The following is a 23934-nucleotide window of genomic DNA, read 5'->3' as shown; positions in this document are numbered from 1 at the left end:
GATTAAAGCACGTACGACTTTGTGGTACGGTGTGTCAGTGGAGTGATCTTCCTTGCTTTCAGATAATGCCTCGACATGATTTTCAGCACCGTCAATCGCAATGTCATCAGGTTCCTGAAAGACATAACAAACAATCAAATTCCTTCTGCCGAAAAAGATGAATGGTTCGGACTTTCATGATGCAAAGTATAACCAACCCTCTTAGTTTCTTTGCATTGAATGTCAATATCTAACCTACGATGGAAATTCTTTTGCTGCAACCAACCCAAAACATGTATGCATATTCAATAATCAAAACTGTTAATAATATTAAACAATTTGTCTAACTTGTTTCTGATTTAGGGTGATGTTTGATACGCTCTCTCCTAACAGTAAACTTTGTCACCCTTAACCATCTCTGTCAATTTGTATTTAAACATTTCTATCTTAATATATTTTCTACATGTTTAGCGACGTGGGATTTCGCTGAAGAGCATTTCAACTCCCTCTTTCGAGACTAATGTTCTCGCTGAGGTTTGTCACATCATTCCAAACCCACGTGGTTGGAGGTGTGATCAATATAAAAATATATATTTATCGTACAATATTTTTATAGTTTAAAGTGTATTAAATATTTAAGATTTATAATAATTTGTATAAAAAAAATATATTTATTGTACAATTGTATTATTTTTATTTTTATTTTTACATATTCGGTAAAACAAGAATAACTTTAACTAAAAAAATGAGAATAAGATGATTCTTAAATCAACATATATTATATCTCAATGTCCACAATATTGATAAAAAGCACGAGATAAAATTTTCTCATAATTGAGGTCAAATTGAGCAAAAGTGAAAGTGGTACCAATGAAATTACAATTTTATCAAACTTGAGTATTTTGACCATATCTATCAAAATACTTGGTAAAACAATACGAAAATTTACTACAATTCAAAAATCTCAATTAAGAACAACATTTGTTTTATGTGTTATGTCACACACATACAATGCATGTGCTCTGATCGTTAGTTCTTATAAATTTTTTATCTAGTTAATTAACCAGTCTTTAAAAAGTCCAAACTGAATCAGCTATTCACTGACTGCAAGCCCTACACTGGCACAAATATTTGGATCCAGATCCTCAGCTATGCAAAGGACAAGTGTTATCAAACTACATTTTGTGATGTTTTCTTTTTTCTTTTTCTTTTTCATTTTCCTTTGCTGCTTGCAAAAATATGGGTCCAAATTTTTCTCTTTTTCTCTGCGTTTTTTTGTTTCTTTCTATTTCATTCCATTTTCTTTTGTCCTTCCACAAACAGACATCAACCGTGCACCACACATCTTACAAGTTTAGTATATTAAAATTTTAACATTTAATGATTTAAAGATTGAAGATTTCGGTTTATTTAGTTTAGTACTGAGGTATGACTGATCAGTCATCTTCAATCATTTATTGTCATTTTTTTCTTCTGTATTTTTTTAGCCAATTCAGAATATCTATATTAAGTACTAGGGAAATGGCGTCTAACGAGTAATCCTCCAACGACCCAGTCTCTATACTATTCTCGATGAAACTACAAAAGATTATTTCTTGTAGCAAACTATAGGATTTTCAAAACTTGATAATACTTGTGATGGTCATAATATGAAATTGTTGACAGATTATGTCTCAAATCAAATTAGTTTCTTTGATTTTTGTGGTCAGTTTTATTCATTTTCATCGTTGTGCTAAAATATTATAAACACATGACACCACATTTTTGAACAGTTCATATACATTGACGTCGTGGATTCAACATTACAAGTTTGCAACAAAATCAATTTTTCTATTTCTCATTTTTTGTATAAAATGTTCGAAATTCATTCACGCCCTTTTGCATGCATATGTTAATTGGATTTGTTCGTATTTGTAGCCGCCTCAACTCAACCAAGATTTGTTTTGTAATGTTGTTCGTGTATGAAGACGAAAATCTTATTGATCAACCGAGATTCTTGATGGATTATAGTTCAATATTGAATTCAAGCCTAGGATTGATATGAAATTAGATAGCCTAGATGAGTTTTGAAATATCGGGTTGAATATGGTGGGAAAATTGGATTTAGAGTTAGAAATCATTATTTTAACAAAAACAAGAGCACTGGAAAGTGCTAAAATCTAGGTAGGAGTGTACAATAATACCTTTCAAGAACCTTGCAAAGTTATTTTTATAAAAAAATACATAATATCTCTTCATTTATCAATCTAGTTGCTTTGCTTTGACGACTTTTGTAGTTATTTTTCTTTATTGTGTAGCTACCTGAAATATTATTTTTCTTAAGTGAGATCTCAGTTAAGAAAAATAGCAGATGATCATCATATATATATGTATATATTTTTACAGGTTTTATGCATTTTCCAAATAAATTAAGTCGTGATTTGTGGTTAATGTTTGGGATGCTAATAGTTTTGCACATTATCTTTTGTGTGACAAAATATTCATTTGTTCTTTGTATTTTGCAAATTTGATGTTAAAATAAGAGCAATAATCTTGTATGCCACTGTATAAAAATCATTTGCTTATACTTAATAACATAATTTCACGAGGATCATAAAAATATATTTTTATCAAATGTAGCTCTTGCGGCCCCTAATATCACACATTAATTGCTTAAATTTGATATTTAGAAATTTTTTTGTGTACAAAAATTTTTAGCAAAAAAAAAAAATTTAATTCTCATAAAAATGATATGAAATTTTTTTGACATGTACAAATATTATTATTAATATAATAATATTTAATTTAAAAGTCATTAATTTAACTTAACAGAAATAAAATATATATATTATTTCATATAACAAGAATTTAATATATATATATATATAAATAATTTTAAAAGTTAATACTTTAATTAAATTTTTTGTTTAGTTTTAAATTTTTTTATGTCAAGTTAGTGACTATTTTATGACTTTTTAGTTTTATTAATAGTAATATAATTTGGGCCCGTATTTTTGCAAGCCCAAGCTGGAGCAAAAGGCAAAAGGAAAACCGTATTGTCCTCTGCTGTGCAGAGCATCTGGACCCCAAATATTTGCAGTTCGCTGGAAATTTGCCGCCGGGTTCTTACCACCGTGAACTATGTCTGCTAAGTGGAGGGCCTTGCAGCACCGTCACCGTTATACTTACAGCGCTGTTGTGTTCCCACCACATTTCATTCAGGCATTGAATCAAACATCACCCAGCTCTCCTTTCTTCGTAGAACTGAAACACCTGATCTCACTCAACTCCACCTATGCGCAGCTCGAACATGTGAAAAACGTGGCATCTGGATTCTTGAAGTTACTTTCAGACCCCACTTCTGAAGAAAATATTGTTTCTTGTGCGGTGAAGCTGTATATGGAAATCCTTTTTCTCGAAAATTCGTTGCCTTTGCATAGGACGTTGGCTTCTGCTTTGACGAAATGTAAAAAGTTTCAGTCTTTGATTGAGGCTTGTTTTCGGCAGCTTTGTGGGCAGTATTGTCGCAGGGATGATGTGGGATTTGGGAAAAGGTTTTGTGTTTCACGGGTTGCCTTATCGATGATGAGCACTCCGAAATTGGGGTATTTGGTTGAAGTGGTGGAACAGTGTGCGGTATCTGTGGGGTTCGATGTAGTTTTGGGGTTGAACAGCGTTGTTTCAGAGATGACTGAATGGTCAAGACCTTCTCCACTCGTTATGGAACAGTGCCAGGAGGCACTTTCATGTATGTACTACATGCTTCAACGGTTCCCAGCGAAGTTTGAGACGATAATTGATGGGTCAAGTTTGGTCAATCTCGGTGTTATGGAGATGGCTTTTGTGACTATTTTGACCATTCTGAAGTCACAGGATTTTTCGAGGGATTGCTTTGTGTCAGCTGGCGTGAGTTTGTGTGCAGCCCTGCAGGTGTGTTTAAGTTCTGATGAACTTGGTCTATTTATCATGAGAGCTATTTTTCATCAAAATAATATTCTGAATTGTAAGATTGAACTTTCTGATGTGGTCAGGAAAATCCCATTTGAGGATGATTTAATTCGTGAGATTTCTCAGTTTTCATCTCTTAGTAGACTTTGCTTGATCAGGGGAATCCTTACTACAGTTTCAAGAACTGTTCTTGACACTCATTTCGTTGTGTCAAATGCTGATTTGAATGGAGGGTCAGCCTTTTGCGATGATGGATATTCGGTCAGGACCATCCTGCATGATGAAATTTTGCCAGAATTATGTGACTACGCAGAAAATCCAGTCGATAGTCACTCTAATTTTCATGCATTAACAGTGATGCAAATATGCTTGCAACAGATAAAGACATTACTGCAAAGTGATGCCAGTGGTGTCATAGATAATTACGAGCCAATGCCAGAGGAAATGGGGGCAAGGATATTAAAGATTGTCTGGTGTAACCTGGAAGACTCTTTGAGTCAAACTGTTAAACAGGCTCATCTTATCTTTGATCTCTACTTAGATGTCCAGTCTTGCCTGAAATGGGCAGAGGGTAGCGAAAACATCAAGTTGTTCCTGAAGAAGATTGCTTCTGATCTCCTTGGTCTGGGACCTCGTTGCAAGGGAAGATATGTTCCTTTAGCCGCCCTTACTCGAAAGTTAGGAGCTCAAACTATTCTAGACATTAATCCAAACTTACTGTTTGAAACCACCGAGGCATACATTGATGATGATGTGTGCTGTGCTACTACAACATTCCTCAAGTGTTTCCTTGAGTGCTTGAGAGACGAGTTTTGGAGTACTTTTGGTGTTGAGGGTGGATATGTAAAATATAGAGGTACCTGTTTACTACCATTTCTTCGCGGGCTTGTTTCAGGGCATGCAAAGCTTCGTTCGAACTTGAACACTTATGCGCTGCCAGTTCTACTTGACCTGGATGTGGACAGTGTCTTTTCAATGCTTGGGTTAATTGGTATTGGTAACGGAGGTGACATCCCTTTATTTGCTTCTGAAATCACTTGTGCAGATATTTCTCTAGGATTTGAGCAGCAAGTCACTGTTTTGGTTTCATTGCTCAAGGTTTCCCGGGTGCTTGCATTGATGGAAGGAGACGTTGATTGGTGTGAGGGTGCACCACTATACCCTGAAAGAGCGGTGCTGGATATGAATAATAGCGATTTTCAATGTGTAATTGCTATCAAAGGCATTGAGGTTAAAATCCCTGTTATGTGGTTCGTTTTAGCTTTGACCCACATAGACGAGTCACTTCGCATGGATGCAGCCGAAACTCTATTCTTAAATCCAAAGACGGCCAGTCTTCCTTCTTCATTGGAACTCAGCCTAATGAGAAGAGCAGTTCCCCTAAACATGAGATGCTGTTCAACTGCTTTCCAAATGAAGTGGAACAGCATGCTCAGAAAGTTTTTTTCCCGTGTACGGACTTCATTAGAAAGGCAACTTAAGCAAGGAACATGGAAGCCTATTGTTTCTGCAGATGCCAATGGAGTTTGTTTATATACTGAAGCTGAAAAAATAATAGAACACAGGGCCAATGATCTTTTGAATTTTATGAAGTGGTTGAGTTGTTTCTTGTTTTTTTCATGCTATCCTTCTGCTCCATATGAGAGAAAGATAATGGCTATGGAGCTCATATTGATAATGCTAAGTGTTTGGCCTGTGTTGCCTGCTTCACTAGGAAATCAGGAAGTTGTTTGGTCCGAAACCGATCTGTATCCTTACAGTAAGGGTTTTACTTTACCTACTTCAACGTTGCTGCTTGTTGGATCTGTTATTGATAGTTGGGATCAGCTGCGGTTGAATTCTTTTCATATCCTGCTCTTTTTTCCAAGTCCACTGCCTGGAATTTGCAGTCCAGATGTCGTCCAGGAGGCAATTACGTGGGCTAAAAAGTTAGTTTGTAGCCCGCGTGTCCGAGAAAGTGATGCTGGAGCTCTGATTTTTCGACTTCTTTTTCGGAAGTATGTTTTGGAGCTCGGGTGGATATTGAGACCATCATGTAATATTGTCTCACATTGTCCAAAACCTGAGCTTTCGAATGGGACCTCTCAGAATTGCACATCCAACACTCCTGTGTTAACTTATGTAATATCACTGATTGATTGGCTGCTTGTTGCTGTGGAGGATGCTGAAGAGAATCTCTCAGAAGCATGTAAAAATAGTTTTGTTCATGGTATATTGCTCACCCTCCGGTACACATTTGAGGAACTGGATTGGAATTCTATTATGGTTATGCATGGCATATCTGAAACAAAATTTGCACTAGAAAGGCTTTTGGAGTTGGTGATGCGAATAACATCATTGGCCCTTTGGGTTGTCTCAGCTGACGCTTTGTGCTTACCCGATGATGTGGAAGATATGGTGGACGATGACACTTTTCTTCTGGATAGTCAGGATGAAACTGATTCATCTGGCATCAAGATAGAGTCTGACGTTAAAACTTCAAAATCTTTCCAGGAAGGCAATTCGTCGGAACAGATTGTTATGGTTGGTTGCTGGCTTGCAATGAAAGAGGTAAACATTACCATTGTAAATCTCATTGATGTATACTTTGTAACAAGATGTGTGACTTTTACAATGGTATTTTGCACCTTGTAGATGTGCTATTAGTCTGTGAAATATATGAGCCTGCTGAGAACTCATTATTTTGTCTTGTTTTCCAGGTGAGCCTTCTCTTGGGAACTGTAGTTAGAAAAGTTCCTTTACCTACGTCAGATGAAATCAGAAACATAACTGGTTATATTGACGGTGAGACCATTGCAGCGTCTGGTGCAATACTCGATGTTAAACAACTTGAGACAATTGGAAACCATTTCTTAGAGGTCCTTCTCAAAATGAAGCATAATGGTGCAATTGATAAAACAAGGGCTGGGTTCACTGCACTGTGCAATCGTTTGCTCTGTTCAAATGACTCGAGGTACTTGATGAAATGATCCATTTAACTGGAGCTGAATGTCACACATTTAGCTAAAATCAGTAATATACGGTCGGTTAAATAGCTTAATTCTTGAGTGGTCGAAGTTTATATATTTTTTGGTAATTTAGTATCCTATCTATTGATCATTTTCTTATTATTTGTTCTGTTGAAAATATTCGTGAAGCTGCGAAGGGTTGAAAAACTTGGTACTTATGGCTCCTACTCATTTATGGTTAATCGGGTGATGATCGTGACATTTATTCAATCACACTGTTCTAAAAATCAGCCTAGGTGGCTGCCGAACGCCTAGAAAAATGTCTAGGCGGTCCTAGGCAGTTGGGACTTTTATTTTATTTTTTTTGAAGTTTTTTTGCTTCTAATTTAAATTAAAAATCCAATTTAAAAATGAATGGTAATTTTTTATAGGCCCTAAACCAAAGTACAACCAGAAATATGATTTGTTAGCTTGCTTTAACACATCATCCTCATTTTCATCTGCGATCTAGAATAAAAAAACTTTATGATTGTGATTTTGTATTCGAAGAAGAGGATCACAATGATGGTATTGGCTTAATTTACACAATGATTTGTTGTCCTAAATTTTTTTTTAAAAATCATTTTATTTTTTATTAGTCATGTTCTCCCCACTTATATCATACAATAATTTAATATCCAAAAATAAAAAAAAAATAAAAAATAATTTAAAGATATTAATGTATAATGTTACTAAATACTAAATATTATAAAAATTAATTTAAAAAAACCGTCTAGGCGACTAAGCGTTAGACAGTAGGTAGTCGTCTGTCTACCGTCTATCGTTTTTTAGAACACTGGTAGACCATAACCCCAAAATGGAAAAACAAACAAACAATACAGGGTGAAAGATTTTCATGGTGATATCGGCTTTGATGAACTGTTCTTGACATTCTATATTTTGAGACATTTTTTTGTTTTCATTAGCTTCCTCATCTTGGCCAGGAGTTGGGATATCGAGCACCAAGAGTTGAGGGTTTTAGTCTGAGTACATGTGCTAATACTGCTGCTTTATGTACAGACTTTGTAAATTAACAGAGTCTTGGATGGATCAACTGATGGAAAGAACCGTTTCCAAGGGACAAACTGTGGATGACCTGTTAAGAAGAAGTGCAGGCATACCTGCAGCATTTATTGCATTTTTCCTTGCCGAGCCTGAGGGAACGCCAAAGAAACTACTGCCTAGGGCACTCCGTTGGCTAATAGATATAGTTCAGAAGTCCTTAACTGAACTTCCTGGAGTAAACAGCTCCAACGGTGAGTCTGGCAGTGGGTTCTCATCGAAGTCAAGCCCAGAAACCGGGAGCCTTCAACTTCCCAAGATGAATGGTGGCAAAGAAATGTCAAAGATTCGAGATGAAGGTGTTGTTCCTACGGTGCATGCTTTCAATGTTCTCAGGGCCGCTTTTAATGATGCCAACCTTGCGACTGACACATCAGGATTTTTTGCCGAGGCATTGATACTGTCAATACGGTCTTTCTCTTCACCATATTGGGAGGTCCGTAACAGTGCCTGTCTCGCATATACTGCCTTGGTACGTCGCATGATTGGATTTCTTAATGTTCAGAAGAGAGAATCCGCTAGGCGAGCTCTAACTGGGTTAGAATTTTTTCATAGGTATTATATATCAACCATATTTCATTTGTTTTTTCTATCATTAAGAATGGCATCCGCATTTGATACATGATACTTTCGTTTTTTGATCTGGACCTCCTACCTCATCTCATATGGTTTTTTCTGTTTTTCAAAGTAACCTGCCTCATTAACTTTAGTGTCTCATGAGAAAGGTTTGTCGCCATCCTTGAGCTTTGTGATGAACATATAATGTAACTTATGAAGTTTTCTGAATATAGAAATATAGCTTGAAATTCACGATTTAATCCCACACAGACAAAAAGATATTAGATTATATGAGAACAAAACTTTTTTTTTGGAAAAAATATGACAGATTCTTGATCGACTCATATCTTTTTCCTCTACTTTTCAAGGTACCCTGCATTGCACTCTTTTTTATTTAATGAACTGCAAATGGCTACTGATTTGCTGGTGGATGGATCATCTAAACAGTTAGAATTCAACCTGAAAAATGATGTGCATCCAAGCTTGTGTCCAATGCTGATACTTTTGTCACGACTTAAACCTTCACCTATCATGAGTGAAAATGGAGATGCTTTGGACCCTTTTCCTTTCATGCCATTCATCCGGAGGTGCTCAGTCCAAAGCAATTTCCGGATTCGTTTGCTTGCATCAAGAGCTTTGACAGGTCTAGTATCCAATGAGAAGCTGAAAGTTGTATTGCTCAATATTGCCTCTGAGTTACACTGCCACATCATGAAGCCTGATTTCAATTCAATCCATGGAGTGCTATTACAGCTTAACTCTCTTGTTGATAGCAATTGTAGAAATCTATCTGATCCCTCTAAAAAGGATGCAATTCTCCATGAATTGTTTAAAGTTTTAGCCACATGCTCTTGGATTGCAAGACCACGATGGTGTCCATGCCCCACCCTGAACGGGTGCTTATTAAATATACTTGATAACATGCTCAGTGTTGCAAGAACATGCAAAGGGAGCAAAAGTGCCATTCTCATTTGGAATCTCCTCTGGGAGTTATCTTCAGAATGCTTAGATTCAGAAACTGCTAGTGGCCATGTTTATTTCGATCCAACTATTCAAGAACTTCGGAAGCAAGCTGCAACTTCCTATTTCAATTGTGTTTTTCATACATCTAAAGAAGTAGTTGACGATGACCTTATGATTCAAAGAATTTCCTCTCCTGCTTCTAGCTCATCAAGAATAGCAGAAATAGAGGTTGCCTTCACGAGATTTGAGGATAGGTTGATTCACTCAATGTCAGATGCTTCATATGAAGTGCGAATTGCTACATTAAAGTGGCTCCATTCATTCCTAAAGTCAAGAGAACCATCGGGTAAGCGTGGGCATCAGTCGTCTTGTGAGGCTATAACAATTTGTTTGACTAATATCAAGCTTCAAGATACCCTCTTGAAGCTTCTGGTTTCAGAGAAACATCATAAATGCATGCACTATATTCTAAAAATCCTATACACTTGGAACCTGCTGGAGTTGCAAGATGACAACCAAGAATGCATGGAGCCAAGATATATTTGCCGCATGGACTGCATCTCAATTTTTCAGTTCTGGGAAAGGTTGGTTTCTATGTTTAAGATCACGAGGCATTCGAAGACTCGTCGAACACTTATTTGTTGTATGGGAATGTGCATAAAGCGGATTTCTAGCTTTTGCATTAGCTTTCTAACTTCTGAGTTTGAGACGATAAAAACTAACCACTTCAGCAAAACTTATCAACGTGAACAATTCTCTGACTTTTATAACTCTATAATGTATTTTGTGGATCTAATAGAACAAAACAGTGATGCATCAGAGCCTGTAAATATGAGAAAGGCAGCTGCAGAATCAATGATAACTTCTGGTTTGCTGTTTCATGCTGAGGCATCTGGTTCTTTGATTTTTGGCTGCCAAACCTGTGATGAGAATCTAGGTCCTCATTTTGAACCAGCAGAAGCTATCAGAATGTATACGCGTAAGATACTGGATCTATGGCTGACATGCATTAAGCTTCTTGAAGATGAAGATGTTGGGCTTAGAAAGAAACTTGCTTTAGATGTTCAGAAATGTCTTTCATCAGTAAAAGCGACCAACAACGGGCCATCAAGTATATCTTCCAGCCAAGTCGAGAAAGTGATTGAATCTTGCTTCAAGCATCTTTCAACAGTCTTTGGTCACTGGCTCGGTTATCCGGATTATCTTTGCTGCTGGATAATGAGCATTGCAAACAACGCAAATTATGTTGCATCAGGAGATGACCTTGTCAGACATGTTTTTGACAAGGAGATTGATAATCATCATGAAGAAAAGATGCTAATTTCCCAGATTTGTTGCTTGCAGCTAGAAGATATTCCGATTACAAAGCCTGAAGAAGGTAATTCTTGGATCAAGAATGGAGCCTGGGATCTCTTGCATAAATGGAGAAGCAGATTCTGCCAGCAGTTGATAGAATTTACACAGAACGTAGGAAAACGGGGACGTATCGATTGGTTCGGTGGTATCGGCAACTACAAAGAGACCTTTTTACCAGTCTATGCGAATTTGCTTGCATTCTATGCTTTGTCAAACTGCATTTTAAAAGGTGAACCTCAGAATAGCATGTCCACGGTATCTGAAATCTCTGCACTGGGAGAAGCTCTCGACCCCTTCCTTGGAAACCCTTTAATCTCCAACCTTTATTCTGTACTTGTCGAATCCCATGAGAAATATTTGGGTGAAATTAATTATCAGTTAGCCGAAAAATGGAGGGTAAATGATTCCTCTTGGGCCGAATTTGATCCTTATTTTCTAGTCAGATGAAAGACACTCGGTGTATTCTATTACCATTGTTGCTTTTGCGGATCATGATGAACATGCTAATATACATAATCAATGAAAATTTGCTATTTTCGTTCTTTCGTTATCCATAGTTTGTGTTGACTGTATTTCCATGTCTTGGTGAGACTTTCGCTTTCTACTAAATTCTACCACGAACTTGCATTTAGCGAGAGACATTTAGTAAATGTAGCATTAATTTTCGAGGATAAGCCTGTTTTAGTTTAATTAAATCGTCCAGTGGGAGATAAACTATAGCCGTGTGATCCTCATTTCTCAATCAAGTGTCATCGGTCGCTTATTACCAACCTAAGTGGTTTGCTGATAAAAGTTAGATGAAAATTTCATTTTGTTCTTGTATTGGCTAAATTAATAGCGAACAACCTTGCGTATCACAAGTCAAGATGGCCGAGCGGTCTAAGGCGCCAGTTTCAGGTACTGGTCCGAAAAGGGCGTGGGTTCAAATCCCACTCTTGACAAACAATAGTAATGTAATATCTTTTTATTGCAAGGCAATTTTCTTCGAGCGACGTCCCCTTAACAAAGAGAACAGATGGGGTAACTGCAACAGAAAAAGCAAAGCATAAATCCCACAAGTCAAGTGTTCAATCAAATCTGGTGGATTTTCATCGAACTCGCACACTCTATTTCTCCAAGCTGATATAAACACAGCCAAACAAGCCCTTAAAGATGCACTATCCTTGGAAAAACCATGTCATTTTGGCGGCCAATCGATGCTAGAAGACGAACCAGTTTCTTATGCTAAAGCGGTACAGGCATATTCTCACGCATCCAGCGTAGAGAACATAGCGAGATTGCTCAAAGGGTGGGTAAAAAAAAGAAAGCAAAAATCTGAAGATTCCAAGAGTTCGATTAGCACTCAGGACTCCACTTCCACCAAAAGTTTGTCCCGAATCACTTTTCGGTACATTCGAGTCATTTGAATCGTCTAGTTCTGAGTTTTGGAGATCTGATTCTCCAGGGGATAGTTTTGTTCATGGTGAAAAGAAACTCGACGACTGCACTTCCACTGGATTGGCCCCGTCATCGGTGCTGGAGAATTGGTTGCTGGATAGTAGTTGTTTAATTCCCCATAGCTAGAATTTATGTTTTCTTCTGATCTTAGGTCCTGACTAAGAATTTTAATTTTATTGTATGGTTCGAAACTGTAAAATGTCTGATTTTCATCTTCTAGTTGAGTTTTTGAATGACAATGTACTATTATTGAATTAAATTTATTGATTTGATCATTATGACACCTTGGATCATTTATGCAAATTTTCTACTATTTAGGACAATTGAAAAGAGTAACAAGGTTTGTTGAATATATAAATTTTATCAAACTTCATATTGTATATTCCTTTTAAAAATTACAGTTGAAATATATATATTACTGATAGAGAGAGCATGTTAAAATTGGAGCCAACCTTGCAATTTTGTTTTTTTTTGTTTTTTTTGTTTTTTTTTTTCCGATTAGTAAGTATTTCAATGCATGAATGGAAGCGGAGAAACACGTAGGAAGCCATGTCAGTAACTTGCAAATTTCGATAGTAAGGTAAACTGCTCTGGAGAAGTCATGTATGATAGACTCGCTCGAGAAGATATTGATATGAGAAATCGAGCTCATGATCATTAGTCAAACGAATTCACACCGATTCCAATATGACCACAGGAGTCTCGCCTTAAATTAATTTATTGTACATAAGAAATAGAAAAAAAGGATCTTTAATTTTGTCCAAGGCAAGCGCGCGGTATTGACTTCACATGCCCCCTAACAAACCCTACCACATGTATTAATTAGGTCCAACTCTTTGCTCACTCCTTCAAATTCACTGCACCATAATTGATCATCAACTTTAATATTTTATCTTATCCGTGTAATAAATTTGGATCCAGTTTGAGTTTTAATAGTGCTCTGTCCCCAACTTCCCAAACTTAATTGGAAAAAATTGCAAGTTGGTAGAGGATTGTGTTACTAAAACTAAGACAATACAAAAAATAAAAAAAACTTGATTTAAAAAAATGTATTTTCCCGACCATCCAAGTGTTGTGATAGTAATTGCCAAAGAATCATCATCATGATCAGGCATGTGAGCAAGAAAAGCATATGCGAACCAGAAAATGGCCACAACCCCCACGGATCACTTTCTTGAACGTATTTGCTGAACCAGAAAATGGCCAAGTTTGTTGCATTCCTGCTCTTGGCCGTTGCGGTCCTTTCCTTGATGCAAAAACCTGTGAGCACCCATAATTTGTTTTTCCTCGATCGATTTTAACTAGTTTCTCATTGTTTTCTTGTTTCGTCAGATGACGGCTGCTGCTTCCGAGGAGAATGTTCAGCTGAACAAGGTTAAAGTTGTACTATTTTCCGCTTAATTTGAAGGGAAATTATTGAACGCTGATATTAATGTTTCGTTTGTGGTGAGATATACAGAGCCGATACGGTACCGGCAGTTTGAAGGGCTTCCGTAAGTGAATATAATAACGTCCCTCGGAATAATATTTTTACTCTTTGACTGGTTTTTGTGCGTGAATGAGCAGAATGCCCCTCACAATGCTCGAGGCGGTGTGGGAGGACCCAATACAACAAGCCCTGCATGTTCTTCTGCCAAAAGTGCTGCAGAAAATGCATGTGCGTGCCCCCTGGTTACTACGGCAACAAAGCTGTGCGCCCCTGCTACAACAACTGGAAGACCAAAGAAGGGGGCCCAAAATGCCCTTGATTTGCTGACTATGCTAGTGTTAACATGATTTATAAATGGGCCATGTTGGGAAAATATGTATCTTCGAATGGGCTTTTGCCAATTAGAATGTTGTTGGGTCAGCCCATTAATATTTTGTACGACGCTCTCTCTTTCTTATTCGCCACAAAAATTGACCTTACGATCAGCTCATAAATAATATAAAAATTCAATAATTTCTGATAACTGCCGCTCTTTCCCGTAACTTTTCGTAATTACACATGCTTTCCATTCGCATTGGCCTCGAAATAAAAAGTGGGCACCAAATGGTTGTGTGCTAAAAAGTTGATTATTTATGTGGCCGCTAAAAAACGTCCAATCTTTCTCCAATTTAAAAAAAAAAAAAAAAAAAAAAATCGAATCACGTGGACCATTTTAATTATTGCAAGTATATTTGATTTATCACATCCAAAAAATACAAATTCGTATATATTCTTTTAAAATATAAATAAATAATAAAATTACCTATCAAATAGTAGTATATGTAATTTTATTAAAACATAATCATTTTTTTTTAAAGTAGTTATAAAGACTAGCTTAAAAAATTTGAGGCTTTGGTTTGATACATGTTAAATCAAAGTTCCAATTAGGATCGAAGGACGGTTTGTTGAAATCAAAGTTCCAATTTCAAAAACCATTTTTACATAATTAAAAAATAAGATGAAAAAAAGGATTTCGGTTTCTTGAAGAAAATAATTGAGCAGCGTGTTAAATATGTGTAGTAGGCCCTTTGGGTATATAGGGATCTCCCTTGTGATCAGATAAATATCAAGCAGATTCTGGAGCAGAGCAAAGCTGGCGATCTTTGCCATCTCAAATCCTACACAATCTCCACCTCTCAGTTCAGACCCCCAGCTGGCCCACACCTCAGAACCCGCCATTGAAGTCCTCTCCATTTCGGTTTTCCATTCACTTCAATTACATTTACCTAGTGTTTCACACACAACTTCTATGTTACGGTGATTTGTTTCTTTACTCCCGAATTTCCTTCCTAGGCATGCTTCATTTCATACCCGATCACTGATTTTTTTAGAAATCCTGGAGGCTCCTGCTTTTGTCCCAGTGGCAAATCGTCGAGCAGTTGAATGGCGTTGATGGGATCATTCCCGGCTGTTGTTGACAGTTCTGCAGTTATCCATTGTGTGAATCATCATCCACTCATGATTCCTATTCTGGCATACAGGCCAATAAAGTTCGTGGTAATCGGAGGTTTAGTTTATTGCAAGTCGACTGGGCTTTCACAAAATTCGATAGAAGATTATTTTAGCCAATTATCTCCATGCTGTGGCCACAGCGGCAGACGAAGAAGGTGGGTTCCGAAGCGCGTGAAAGCGACACAGGAGGGGACTGGTGGGGGTGGGAGTGTGGATGATCCGGAGGATGCGTTGCAGGCTACAATTGAAAAGAGCAAGAAGGTTCTTGCAATGCAGAAAGATCTTTTAGCACAGGTTCTTGCATTATGTTCTCATTCTAAAGTTAATATTTTTGCTCGTCCTTGGACGAAGTCCTCGCTGATTTTTTGCTATGCTTTTACTTGGGGTGGAGGCAAGTGGAATTGAGCGAGACCTTTCTACAATTTGGATGGGGCCATAAGATTAGCATTATTTAAATAACGATGAAAATGGAGGCAGAAAGACTGTAGCTTTTCCCATTATTTTTCATTTCCCTTCCACTTTAAGTTTTTTTTTATCTTTACTTAGAGTAGTAAGCAAGAAGCTGCCAGAGGGACATAGACCTCCTATTCCTTTTCTACTCCAATCGCGGCAACTTTCTGAATTAACTTGCCAAGTATTTGATTTTTCGAATGATTATTGTCTGTTGTGTTTTCTGCCGCTTGATTATTGATGTAGAAGAACTCAATCCATGGTTTGACGTTCTTTGTAAAAGTATGTTGGCATTTGATTGGATGAACTCAAATAATGATTAAATATTTGGTCAAAACAACAATAGTTGAATGGCATTTCTCTATTGACTCTGCAACAACAATTGTTGAATGGCATTTCTTGGCTCCGCAACGCAGATTGCTGAAAGAAAGAAATTGATCTCATCGATAAAAGATAGTATAATTGATCAACAGGGCAGTGAACCACCTTATATGGAGAATGATGCTACGGTTTCTGGTCTTGATACTGCTGCTATAGAAGGTAATGATGTTACTGAAGACCAGCAGTATAAAAGATAGTTTGCTTGGAAATTGCACTTATAGTTAAATACTCATCTTGTTTCTTTTCCTTGTTAATATGGCTCTTGCAGAAGCAAAGGAGCCTGAAAAAGGCCTACCCTGCGACGATATTTCCTTTGATCCAAATCCTAAGAAAAACTTGGAAAGCAGTGGTTCTGGGGCCGCTCAATCTGTGGAATTGCCCTATGTTCCGTGGAAATCTGCTGTCATTCCCAGTTCCGAATCTTCCTCAAACAATGATTGGTACAAACAGTTGAAAAACACAGCAGAAACAATCTTATCTGGTCCAAAGCATTCCACAAACGTAGATTCCAATAAATCGCCGATGGATACTGCTTCTAAGACAGCAATTCTAACTGATATACCATCGAGCATGAAATATACAAAACATAAAGGTTTAAAGGAATCAAGTCCGGAGGACGAGAATGTTGGTGTTCAAGATCCCTCTAATGAACCTGTGAAACCCCCTCCATTGGCTGGGGCAAATGTGATGAACATAATGTTGGTTGCTACAGAATGTACTCCATGGATTAAAACAGGTGCTTCTGATTTTTGACGGGGAAAAAGGCTTTTCAGTCTTTACTTTCTACAAGTTAGATGATATTATTACAATCTGATAATTGCTTAATGCGAGTTATAATTTTTGTATTATATTATTATGGTTAATAAAAAGTTAATTGGTGTACATTCAACTACCATGATGTCAACAAAAGTTACATAAGATAGTACGAATGGGTGATTTAACCGTAGAAAAAGTAAGGTAGGTAGTGAAAGCTTGTACAGAGTAGCCAAATTGAGGCACTGTAATATATGCTACATATAGCTGAAAATTTTAATTTGCATTTGATGCTTGTTTCCTGTTATCTAATAATTTTTTGAGGAATGAGCTGAATATGTGGAGTAAGAGATGTCGATTACATTAAAAACTCAATTGTGTAAAGAATGAAATTTATGAAGGAAGAAAACCCGGGAACACAAGAAAAGGGAATTATATATGGATTTCGTAACTTTAACCCCTCCAGAAAACCTGATTTTTTTTTGTACCACTGGACCAACTGGTCGTTGGTGAAATACCTGATTTATGAGCATAAATCTTGCAACTTACAAAAAGAAAAAAAATAGCAAGGAAGCTTCCATCATGTTTGATTGACAAACTGGAGTTACTTCGTCTTACTGCTTCTCCTATGTATTCCCTATAAATAGGCTCTGAGTCATCTACACCTCTAATAATTGGTTTCAGACATTCTTATTTATGTGAATATGGCCACCTAATGGCGCATTTGATGTGATTTGAGATTAATCATAAGTAATGATGATCCTTAGGTGGGCTTGGAGATGTTGCAGGGGCTTTGCCTAAGGCTTTGGCTAGGCGTGGACATAGAGTCATGGTAAATTTTTATTAACTTTTACTTACAGAAAAGTGAGTGCTACAACTGTTATGCAAGTATACAAAGCATGGACAGCCCATATCATAAAAAATCTAATTATGAACTATACTATCAATTTATGGTTTTCTTATATGCAGCTGTGATTTTTGAAATTTCTAAGCTTCACTTGTATCAGTGAGATAATTTGACGAACCTTTTCTGTTTTTGCAAGTAAAGTTTATTCATCTGAAGGCTAAAACACGTGGTTTCATTAACATATAGTTCTTAAATGTCATGTCTCTAACATTTTCTTAAGTGAAGCGACAAGGGTCTCAGACCGATGGCTTCTACTAACCCTTTGTTTTTTTGAGCAACAGGTCATTGTACCTCGCTACAGTCATTATGCTGAAGCTCAGGATTCAGGAGTTAGAAAGAGATATCAAGTAGATGGCCAGGTTGGCAATAATTATTTAATTTATTTTTCGACAGTATGTGTAATATTATTTGACATTTTTGCAGGATTTTGAGGTGGCTTACTTCCATGCCTACATTGATGGTGTAGATTTTGTTTTTATTGACAGTCCACCTTTTCGCCATAGAGAGAATAATATATATGGAGGAAATCGTGTGGTAAGATAATTTTGTCTGTGATATCTGTGATATATGCAGTATATCTCTTGATGTGTTTTACGGACATTCTTGTAAATAAATTAAGGGGTTCAATACAGGTTTTGCTTCAATATATCTCAACATGGGCGGAGCAAGCATGTGCCCTGCCCACACTGGCCCAAAAATATAACAAAAATATATTATAATTTTTTGATCCAAAATTTTAAATTTCACTTATTATTACAGGCCTTACTGCCCACATCAAACCCAAAAAAAAAAAATTATTTTTCTTTTATAGTTTTTACCCAAAATTTAGGCACAAAATTTTGATTTTTTATCGGCTATTACTACCCAGATTGACGCACTATAACTTTTTTTACACTGCTTTCTTTTCACAAGTCAAGGACAACATACGCTTTAATTAACAACAATTCCAACTCATATTATTTACTGTTTCATCTTTCATATTCTCGACAAAATCCATAATTTCACCAAATTTTAGGTTCGTTTTTTCCGTCAGTGTTGTCGATCATTCAATTGTTTTTAAATTTTGTGCCCTTTTTGCGATCGGGAATGACTTTATGCTTATTTTTTGCCTTTAGAGTTTATATTTTCTATCAGATTTTGTTTTGATTGAGGGTGTTGTACGCGCTTTTCTTCGTAATTTTTCCGGCGTTTTCCTGTCGATTAACAGGTGCTTCTGGTCGTGTGTAGCTTGTGTTCGAGCCTTAAGACACATTATTTATGGTTGTCGATTAACTGATGACTTTTTTTTGCTTTATTAATATACTACATTATTGGCTACATTGAACTAAGATCTTGGTTCCGCCCATGCGTCTCAACTTGCAATACAAGTTGGAGAAACAACTCAGAAGTTGTATGCTCTTGAAACTTTGGCGTAATAAAAGTATTCATCAATAAAATATTTTAAATATTCAGTATAATATGAGTGTATTCCGCGGATTAATAGAATGGTGAACAATAAATATTTGACCTATTCAGGAGTTTATATGACTTAATCTTGTTCAGTTCATTTGTAATATTCACTTTACTTGAGCATTTCAAATCGAAATATTTCTTACCTCCATCATTTTACTTAATCAGTCATCCTTATGTAGTTTTTCCCAACTGTGTTGGAAATAAGGCTTGGATTCTATTTTATATGTTAAACAATACTACTTCGAATTTTATTGTTTTGACAAGTGTAAGTTACTTTCTTTTCTATTAGATTTATGTCTTTTCAATGATCTTGAACAGCCTACATAAACCTTTTTTATACAATTGTGCCACTGTTTGAAGTTCAAACAAAAATATGAAAGATGAATAAAAAATGCCGATAGAAAAGGTAGATTTACAAATTTTACCGAACAATGAAACACCCTGCACATCTTGGAAATTTTGCATTCTGTTGTTTGATCTCAATTTATCTACAGTATAGATACAGAATCTCTTCTTTCGACAGTTTCAGGTTTCTGGTATATTGATATTCTTTTTGCTTATCTTTGCAGGATATTCTGAAGCGCATGGTCTTGTTTTGCAAAGCTGCTGTTGAGGTAGCATTGGATAATATTCAAATTAAGAGTGGATTAGGATGCTACTTGGACAAATATGCTTAAAAATAAAACCTGACTGGTCCAATTAATTAAAAGCAAAAATGAAAATGCGTATAAGTTTACTTCAGGTGGCTAAATGCCACAAATTTGGAAAACATGGTGTTGCAGGTTCCTTGGAATGTTCCATGTGGTGGGGTCTGCTATGGAGATGGAAATTTGGTTTTCATCGCAAATGATTGGCACACTGCCTTGTTACCAGTCTACCTTAAGGCATATTACCGGGACCATGGGTTAATGCGATATACAAGATCTGTCCTCGTGATTCACAACATAGCTCATCAGGTTTGTTCCTAGTACATTTATCCTTATTGTGCCTTTGACAGAATCTAAAATATGTGTTTTATCGTTGAATTTATGGGAAATACCCATGCAAATACTCTATATTCATTGGTGAAACTGATAGATAATCTTGAGGAATTGCTTATTAGGATCTAGAAGATAGAAGTACTGTATTGTTGTCAAGCTTTTAAAAAGCGCTAGGTTGTAGACGTCGGCCACCTACCGCCTAGCGCCTAGGCAGGCGGTTTTTTTAAAAATATATTAATTAATTATAAAAATATAAAAAAAAATTATAATATAAAAAATTAGTCAAAATATGCATAAATGTCTTCAACATTTTCATCATCGTTTTTTCAACCACGCTTGTTAATGTGCATATATTTCAACAAAATATACATAAATTTGTTCAACCAAAATTTTTTTAAAAAATTATTAGTATTTTTAGTATATATTTTTTTAAAAATCGAATCTTATAGGCTGTTTGTTACCCGCCTAGGCGGGTTTTGAGCTGCCTAGGTGGCTGATTTTTCCAGCATCGCCTAGAGCCACCAATTTTCTAAAAATCGAGGCGGTGAGTGATTGTCTACTGCCTAGGCGCCTCTTTTTAGAACAGTAATTGTTGTAACGTCATGCTTGATTTTGCCTGTGGCCGGTCAAGACTCTGTCTTGATTCAGTTTTTTCTACATACAAAAATAGACAAGGATCGCAAATCCTCCTTAAGAGTTCTACTCTAGATGCTGAAATATTGATCACCAATCGGAAAAATTTAATCCCAAGTGTTATCATAGATGATCCTGAAAATTTTGATTGGTGGAGTTACCTTTAACTATTGGAGAGAACTTTGCATTTTTTTGAAGGGAAGGATTTACACGTCTGAAAACCAATTTCAAATTGGTACCTCTGCAGAAGAACAAATGTGCATTGACAGTAGCACGTTACTTGCCTCTACCGTAGTGGCTGTTAAGATTTGAAGCCAAGTTAGAGAAGACTCACATTTAGCTTCCATTCAAAGGGTTTAGTGTTATTTTGTTCTGATTTTGTTAGCCATGCTTTCCAACTCTCAAGTTGGCATTCTACTCGGTGCTTCTCTAGTATTTTTATGATGCCGTTTCGGTTTTTCAATTGTTATGAAATTTTTTATTGGAAAATATTACCCAACATTTTACATCTTTTTCTCCATATGTACATCTATTGACCAACCAGGGTCGCGGCCCCGTGGATGATTTTTCCTTTGTGGATCTTCCACCTCACTACGTGGACCTTTTTAAGTTATATGATCCAGTAGGTGGAGAACACTTCAACATCTTCGCTGCAGGTCTAAAGACGGCTGACCGTGTAGTTACAGTGAGTCATGGATATTCTTGGGAGATAAAAACTTCTGAAGGTGGCTGGGGTCTCAACGGGATCATAAACAAGAATGATTGGAAACTACGTGGAATTGTAAATGGAATTGACACAAAAGAGTGGAGCCCTGAATTAGATATTCACCTGAAATCTGACAACTATGTCAACTACTCGATTGAGACCCTCAAAACTGGCAAAGCTCAGTGCAAGACAGCATTGCAAAAGGAACTTGGGTTGCCCATCCGTGGCGATGTTCCATTAATTGGTTTCATTGGGAGACTGGATCAACAAAAAGGTGTTGATCTGATAGCTGATGCAGTTCCTTGGATGATGGGCCAGGATGTGCAGCTGGTTATGTTGGGTTCGGGCAGGCCCGACCTTGAACAGCTTCTCAGGCAGTTCGAGGGACAGTACAATGACAAAGTTCGAGGGTGGGTTGGTTTCTCTGTGAAAACTGCACATCGAATAACTGCCGGTGCAGATATACTCCTTATGCCGTCAAGATTCGAGCCTTGTGGGCTGAATCAGCTTTATGCGATGCGTTATGGAACAATTCCAGTCGTGCATGCCGTGGGTGGATTAAGAGATACAGTTGAGCAATTTAACCCGTATGAGGAATCTGGACTTGGCTGGACTTTTTCTAGAGCTGAGGCTAATGAACTGATAAATGCATTGGGAAACTGTTTATTGACATATCGTCAGTATAAAACAAGTTGGGAGGGGCTCCAGAAACGTGGCATGACGCAGGATCTAAGTTGGGATAATGCTGCTCAAAATTACGAGGAAGTGTGCCTAGCTGCTAAATATCAATGGTGAAGTTGTGGCCATGAACAGGTAGCTCTTCGTTTCCAAATCAATTTTCTGTGCCTCGGTTCGTAACTTCTTTTACATTATCAGTTGATCTTGAATAGTGAGAGCAATGGAATTATTTTGAAAGGTCAGCGTCGTGGATATAGCAGAAAGAAGTTCCATTTATGTAAATTCTCTTTTATTTTTCATCTGTTGTTACTCTGGACAAGTTTCCTGAACCAAAGTGATATCTACAGTGAGACTGATGAATAAACGGTATTTCCCCATACTCAATGCACTAATTGATGTTATATTTATTCGATTAGCAGCATCATGCAATCCTTCAACAGCCTCTTTTTCCCTATACTTCCGTCTCTACGTTCAAATGGATATCTCAAAATAGGGATATTGATGTTATCATGCAAATAAAATAAATAAAATGCGTAAAAAAAACATTGGGAAATGCACGAGTTCCTTGGTCTCCTGACAAATCTACTGTTTTATCACCAAGTTTCCAGCTCTTTTCTGCTAAAGTCTCGGCTCGAAGATGGAGCAAATATACATGAGCTTGGGATATTCATTGAGGATTAATTCGAATTTATAAGACGTGGCTTCCACACATCGTGACATCACATGTTCTATAAAAATAATATCGTTTAAATTTTTTGAGGTACAATGTGTCATTGAGAGTTGAATAAACCATAGATTTGGAAAAGGGAATGACAGATGTTAAAATGAAGTTTAGAGTTGAATTATGAAAGTGATAACAGTTGTCTCACAACGCTACGGTGGTAGATATATGCTCTATAATGTAAATGATATTGACCAATATAATCATGAAATGAATGAAAGAAAAAAGAATGATTGTCTCTCAATGCGATCTAATGAGGATCGATTGATATAATTGTATACTAAGTTCATGGATTGATTTGAAAGATGAAATGATTATTAAATGTATAGTTGTATACTAAGTTCATGGATTGATTTGAAAGATGAAATGATTCTTAAATGTACATGTTGAATTTATTTCAACTTTTAAATAAATGCATATTTTTATATATATCGAACCCGAAACTTGCCGACTTTGAAATAAATTATGGGTGACGTAGAAAAAAATCACTAAAATTACACACAAATAACTGAAAGTTTGAAAAATTACTTGAAAGATACAAAGATCAGCTGAGAAAATAGATGTCCAAAATAAAAAAAAAAAAAATTAACAAATGTGCAAAAGATACGTATCATTTAAGCTAGTGCGTACTGTCTTTAAATACAATTGATTAACTGTAATTAAAATAATTATCATTTAGCAAGCTAATCATGTTTCCTCGGTGAAATTGGAAGTTTGATGGGGTAATTGTGAGGTTCCAACTCCAAGAAAATCTATAAAGAAAGATGATACTCACGGGAAATTTAGGGTCCGATTTCGGCAAGCGTCACTAGTACAGACGCATGGTTTTGAAATGGTCTTGAGCCTGAAATCACGAAGAAGACCGTTAGAAGGGGGCCAGGAGGGTGTCCTGGCGTAGCCCCTCCGACGCTCAAGTCAGTGACCGAGGATATATGAGGGGAGCAGCTAAGGTGCTGCTGAAAACAATATATTGAATGAATCAACTGAACACTCAAACCTGGTATTTATAGGAGAATACCTGGGCCCTTGATAGGCCTGTCTTCCTTTTGGGCTAGGGATGTGCCAGGGGTATTGGGTCCATCCA

General features: G+C 36.7%; 3 protein-coding genes and 1 non-coding gene across 7 annotated transcripts; all 4 read left to right on the top strand.

Annotated features, from left to right (window-relative positions):
* Positions 1–2996: 2996 nt before the first annotated feature.
* On the top strand, positions 2997–11382 carry LOC142523347 (uncharacterized). 2 transcript variants are annotated; one of them, XM_075627119.1, is made up of 5 exons: positions 2997–6456; positions 6606–6859; positions 7914–8510; positions 8882–10060; positions 10276–10423. In XM_075627119.1, the coding sequence occupies exons 1-5, from the start codon at positions 3100–3102 to the stop codon at positions 10286–10288; spliced, it is 5400 nt and encodes a 1799-aa protein (XP_075483234.1). In that variant the 5' UTR covers positions 2997–3099; the 3' UTR covers positions 10289–10423. The 2 variants fall into 2 exon arrangements, with proteins under 2 accessions (XP_075483234.1, XP_075483233.1); XM_075627118.1 differs by having other exon boundaries at positions 8882–11382.
* A 310-nt stretch (positions 11383–11692) lies between these two features.
* On the top strand, positions 11693–11773 carry TRNAL-CAG (transfer RNA leucine (anticodon CAG)). The gene has a single exon. It is a non-coding gene; the product is annotated as a tRNA-Leu (tRNA).
* A 1663-nt stretch (positions 11774–13436) lies between these two features.
* Positions 13437–14179, top strand: LOC142522902 (gibberellin-regulated protein 4-like). Its single transcript, XM_075626482.1, has 4 exons — positions 13437–13531; positions 13602–13643; positions 13729–13762; positions 13836–14179. Exons 1-4 carry the CDS (start codon positions 13469–13471, stop codon positions 14015–14017), a joined length of 321 nt encoding a protein of 106 aa, XP_075482597.1. The 5' UTR covers positions 13437–13468; the 3' UTR covers positions 14018–14179.
* A 469-nt stretch (positions 14180–14648) lies between these two features.
* On the top strand, positions 14649–22508 carry LOC142522206 (granule-bound starch synthase 2, chloroplastic/amyloplastic-like). Of its 3 annotated transcripts, none has more exons than XM_075625389.1 (10): positions 14649–14920; positions 15031–15483; positions 16056–16179; positions 16289–16756; positions 17541–17605; positions 17962–18039; positions 18104–18214; positions 19702–19746; positions 19915–20088; positions 21290–22508. In XM_075625389.1, the coding sequence occupies exons 2-10, from the start codon at positions 15121–15123 to the stop codon at positions 22244–22246; spliced, it is 2385 nt and encodes a 794-aa protein (XP_075481504.1). In that variant the 5' UTR covers positions 14649–14920; positions 15031–15120; the 3' UTR covers positions 22247–22508. The 3 variants fall into 3 exon arrangements, with proteins under 3 accessions (XP_075481504.1, XP_075481503.1, XP_075481502.1); XM_075625388.1 differs by having other exon boundaries at positions 14649–14935; XM_075625387.1 differs by having other exon boundaries at positions 14649–15483.
* The last annotated feature ends 1426 nt before the right edge of the window (positions 22509–23934 follow it).

This window comes from Primulina tabacum, chromosome 13, assembly GCF_025594145.1.
Source record: "Primulina tabacum isolate GXHZ01 chromosome 13, ASM2559414v2, whole genome shotgun sequence".
Classification (NCBI taxonomy): Eukaryota; Viridiplantae; Streptophyta; class Magnoliopsida; order Lamiales; family Gesneriaceae; genus Primulina; species Primulina tabacum.
Note: the sequence above shows the minus strand (reverse complement) of the source record. Positions and strands in the feature narration are given on the sequence as shown.

Excerpts from the sequence above, each read along its gene's own strand:
- LOC142522206 (XM_075625389.1), top strand. The coding sequence starts at position 15,121 with ATGGCGTTGATGGGATCATTCCCGGCTGTTGTTGACAGTTCTGCAGTT. Across the intron at positions 16,180-16,288 it reads TGATACTGCTGCTATAGAAG|AAGCAAAGGAGCCTGAAAAA; the intron begins GTAATGATGTTA and ends TGGCTCTTGCAG. Across the intron at positions 16,757-17,540 it reads TACTCCATGGATTAAAACAG|GTGGGCTTGGAGATGTTGCA; the intron begins GTGCTTCTGATT and ends GATGATCCTTAG.
- LOC142522902 (XM_075626482.1), top strand. The coding sequence starts at position 13,469 with ATGGCCAAGTTTGTTGCATTCCTGCTCTTGGCCGTTGCGGTCCTTTCC. Across the intron at positions 13,644-13,728 it reads AGAATGTTCAGCTGAACAAG|AGCCGATACGGTACCGGCAG; the intron begins GTTAAAGTTGTA and ends TGAGATATACAG. Across the intron at positions 13,763-13,835 it reads CGGCAGTTTGAAGGGCTTCC|AATGCCCCTCACAATGCTCG; the intron begins GTAAGTGAATAT and ends GTGAATGAGCAG.
- LOC142523347 (XM_075627118.1), top strand. The coding sequence starts at position 3,100 with ATGTCTGCTAAGTGGAGGGCCTTGCAGCACCGTCACCGTTATACTTAC. Across the intron at positions 6,457-6,605 it reads GCTGGCTTGCAATGAAAGAG|GTGAGCCTTCTCTTGGGAAC; the intron begins GTAAACATTACC and ends CTTGTTTTCCAG. Across the intron at positions 8,511-8,881 it reads GGGTTAGAATTTTTTCATAG|GTACCCTGCATTGCACTCTT; the intron begins GTATTATATATC and ends CTACTTTTCAAG.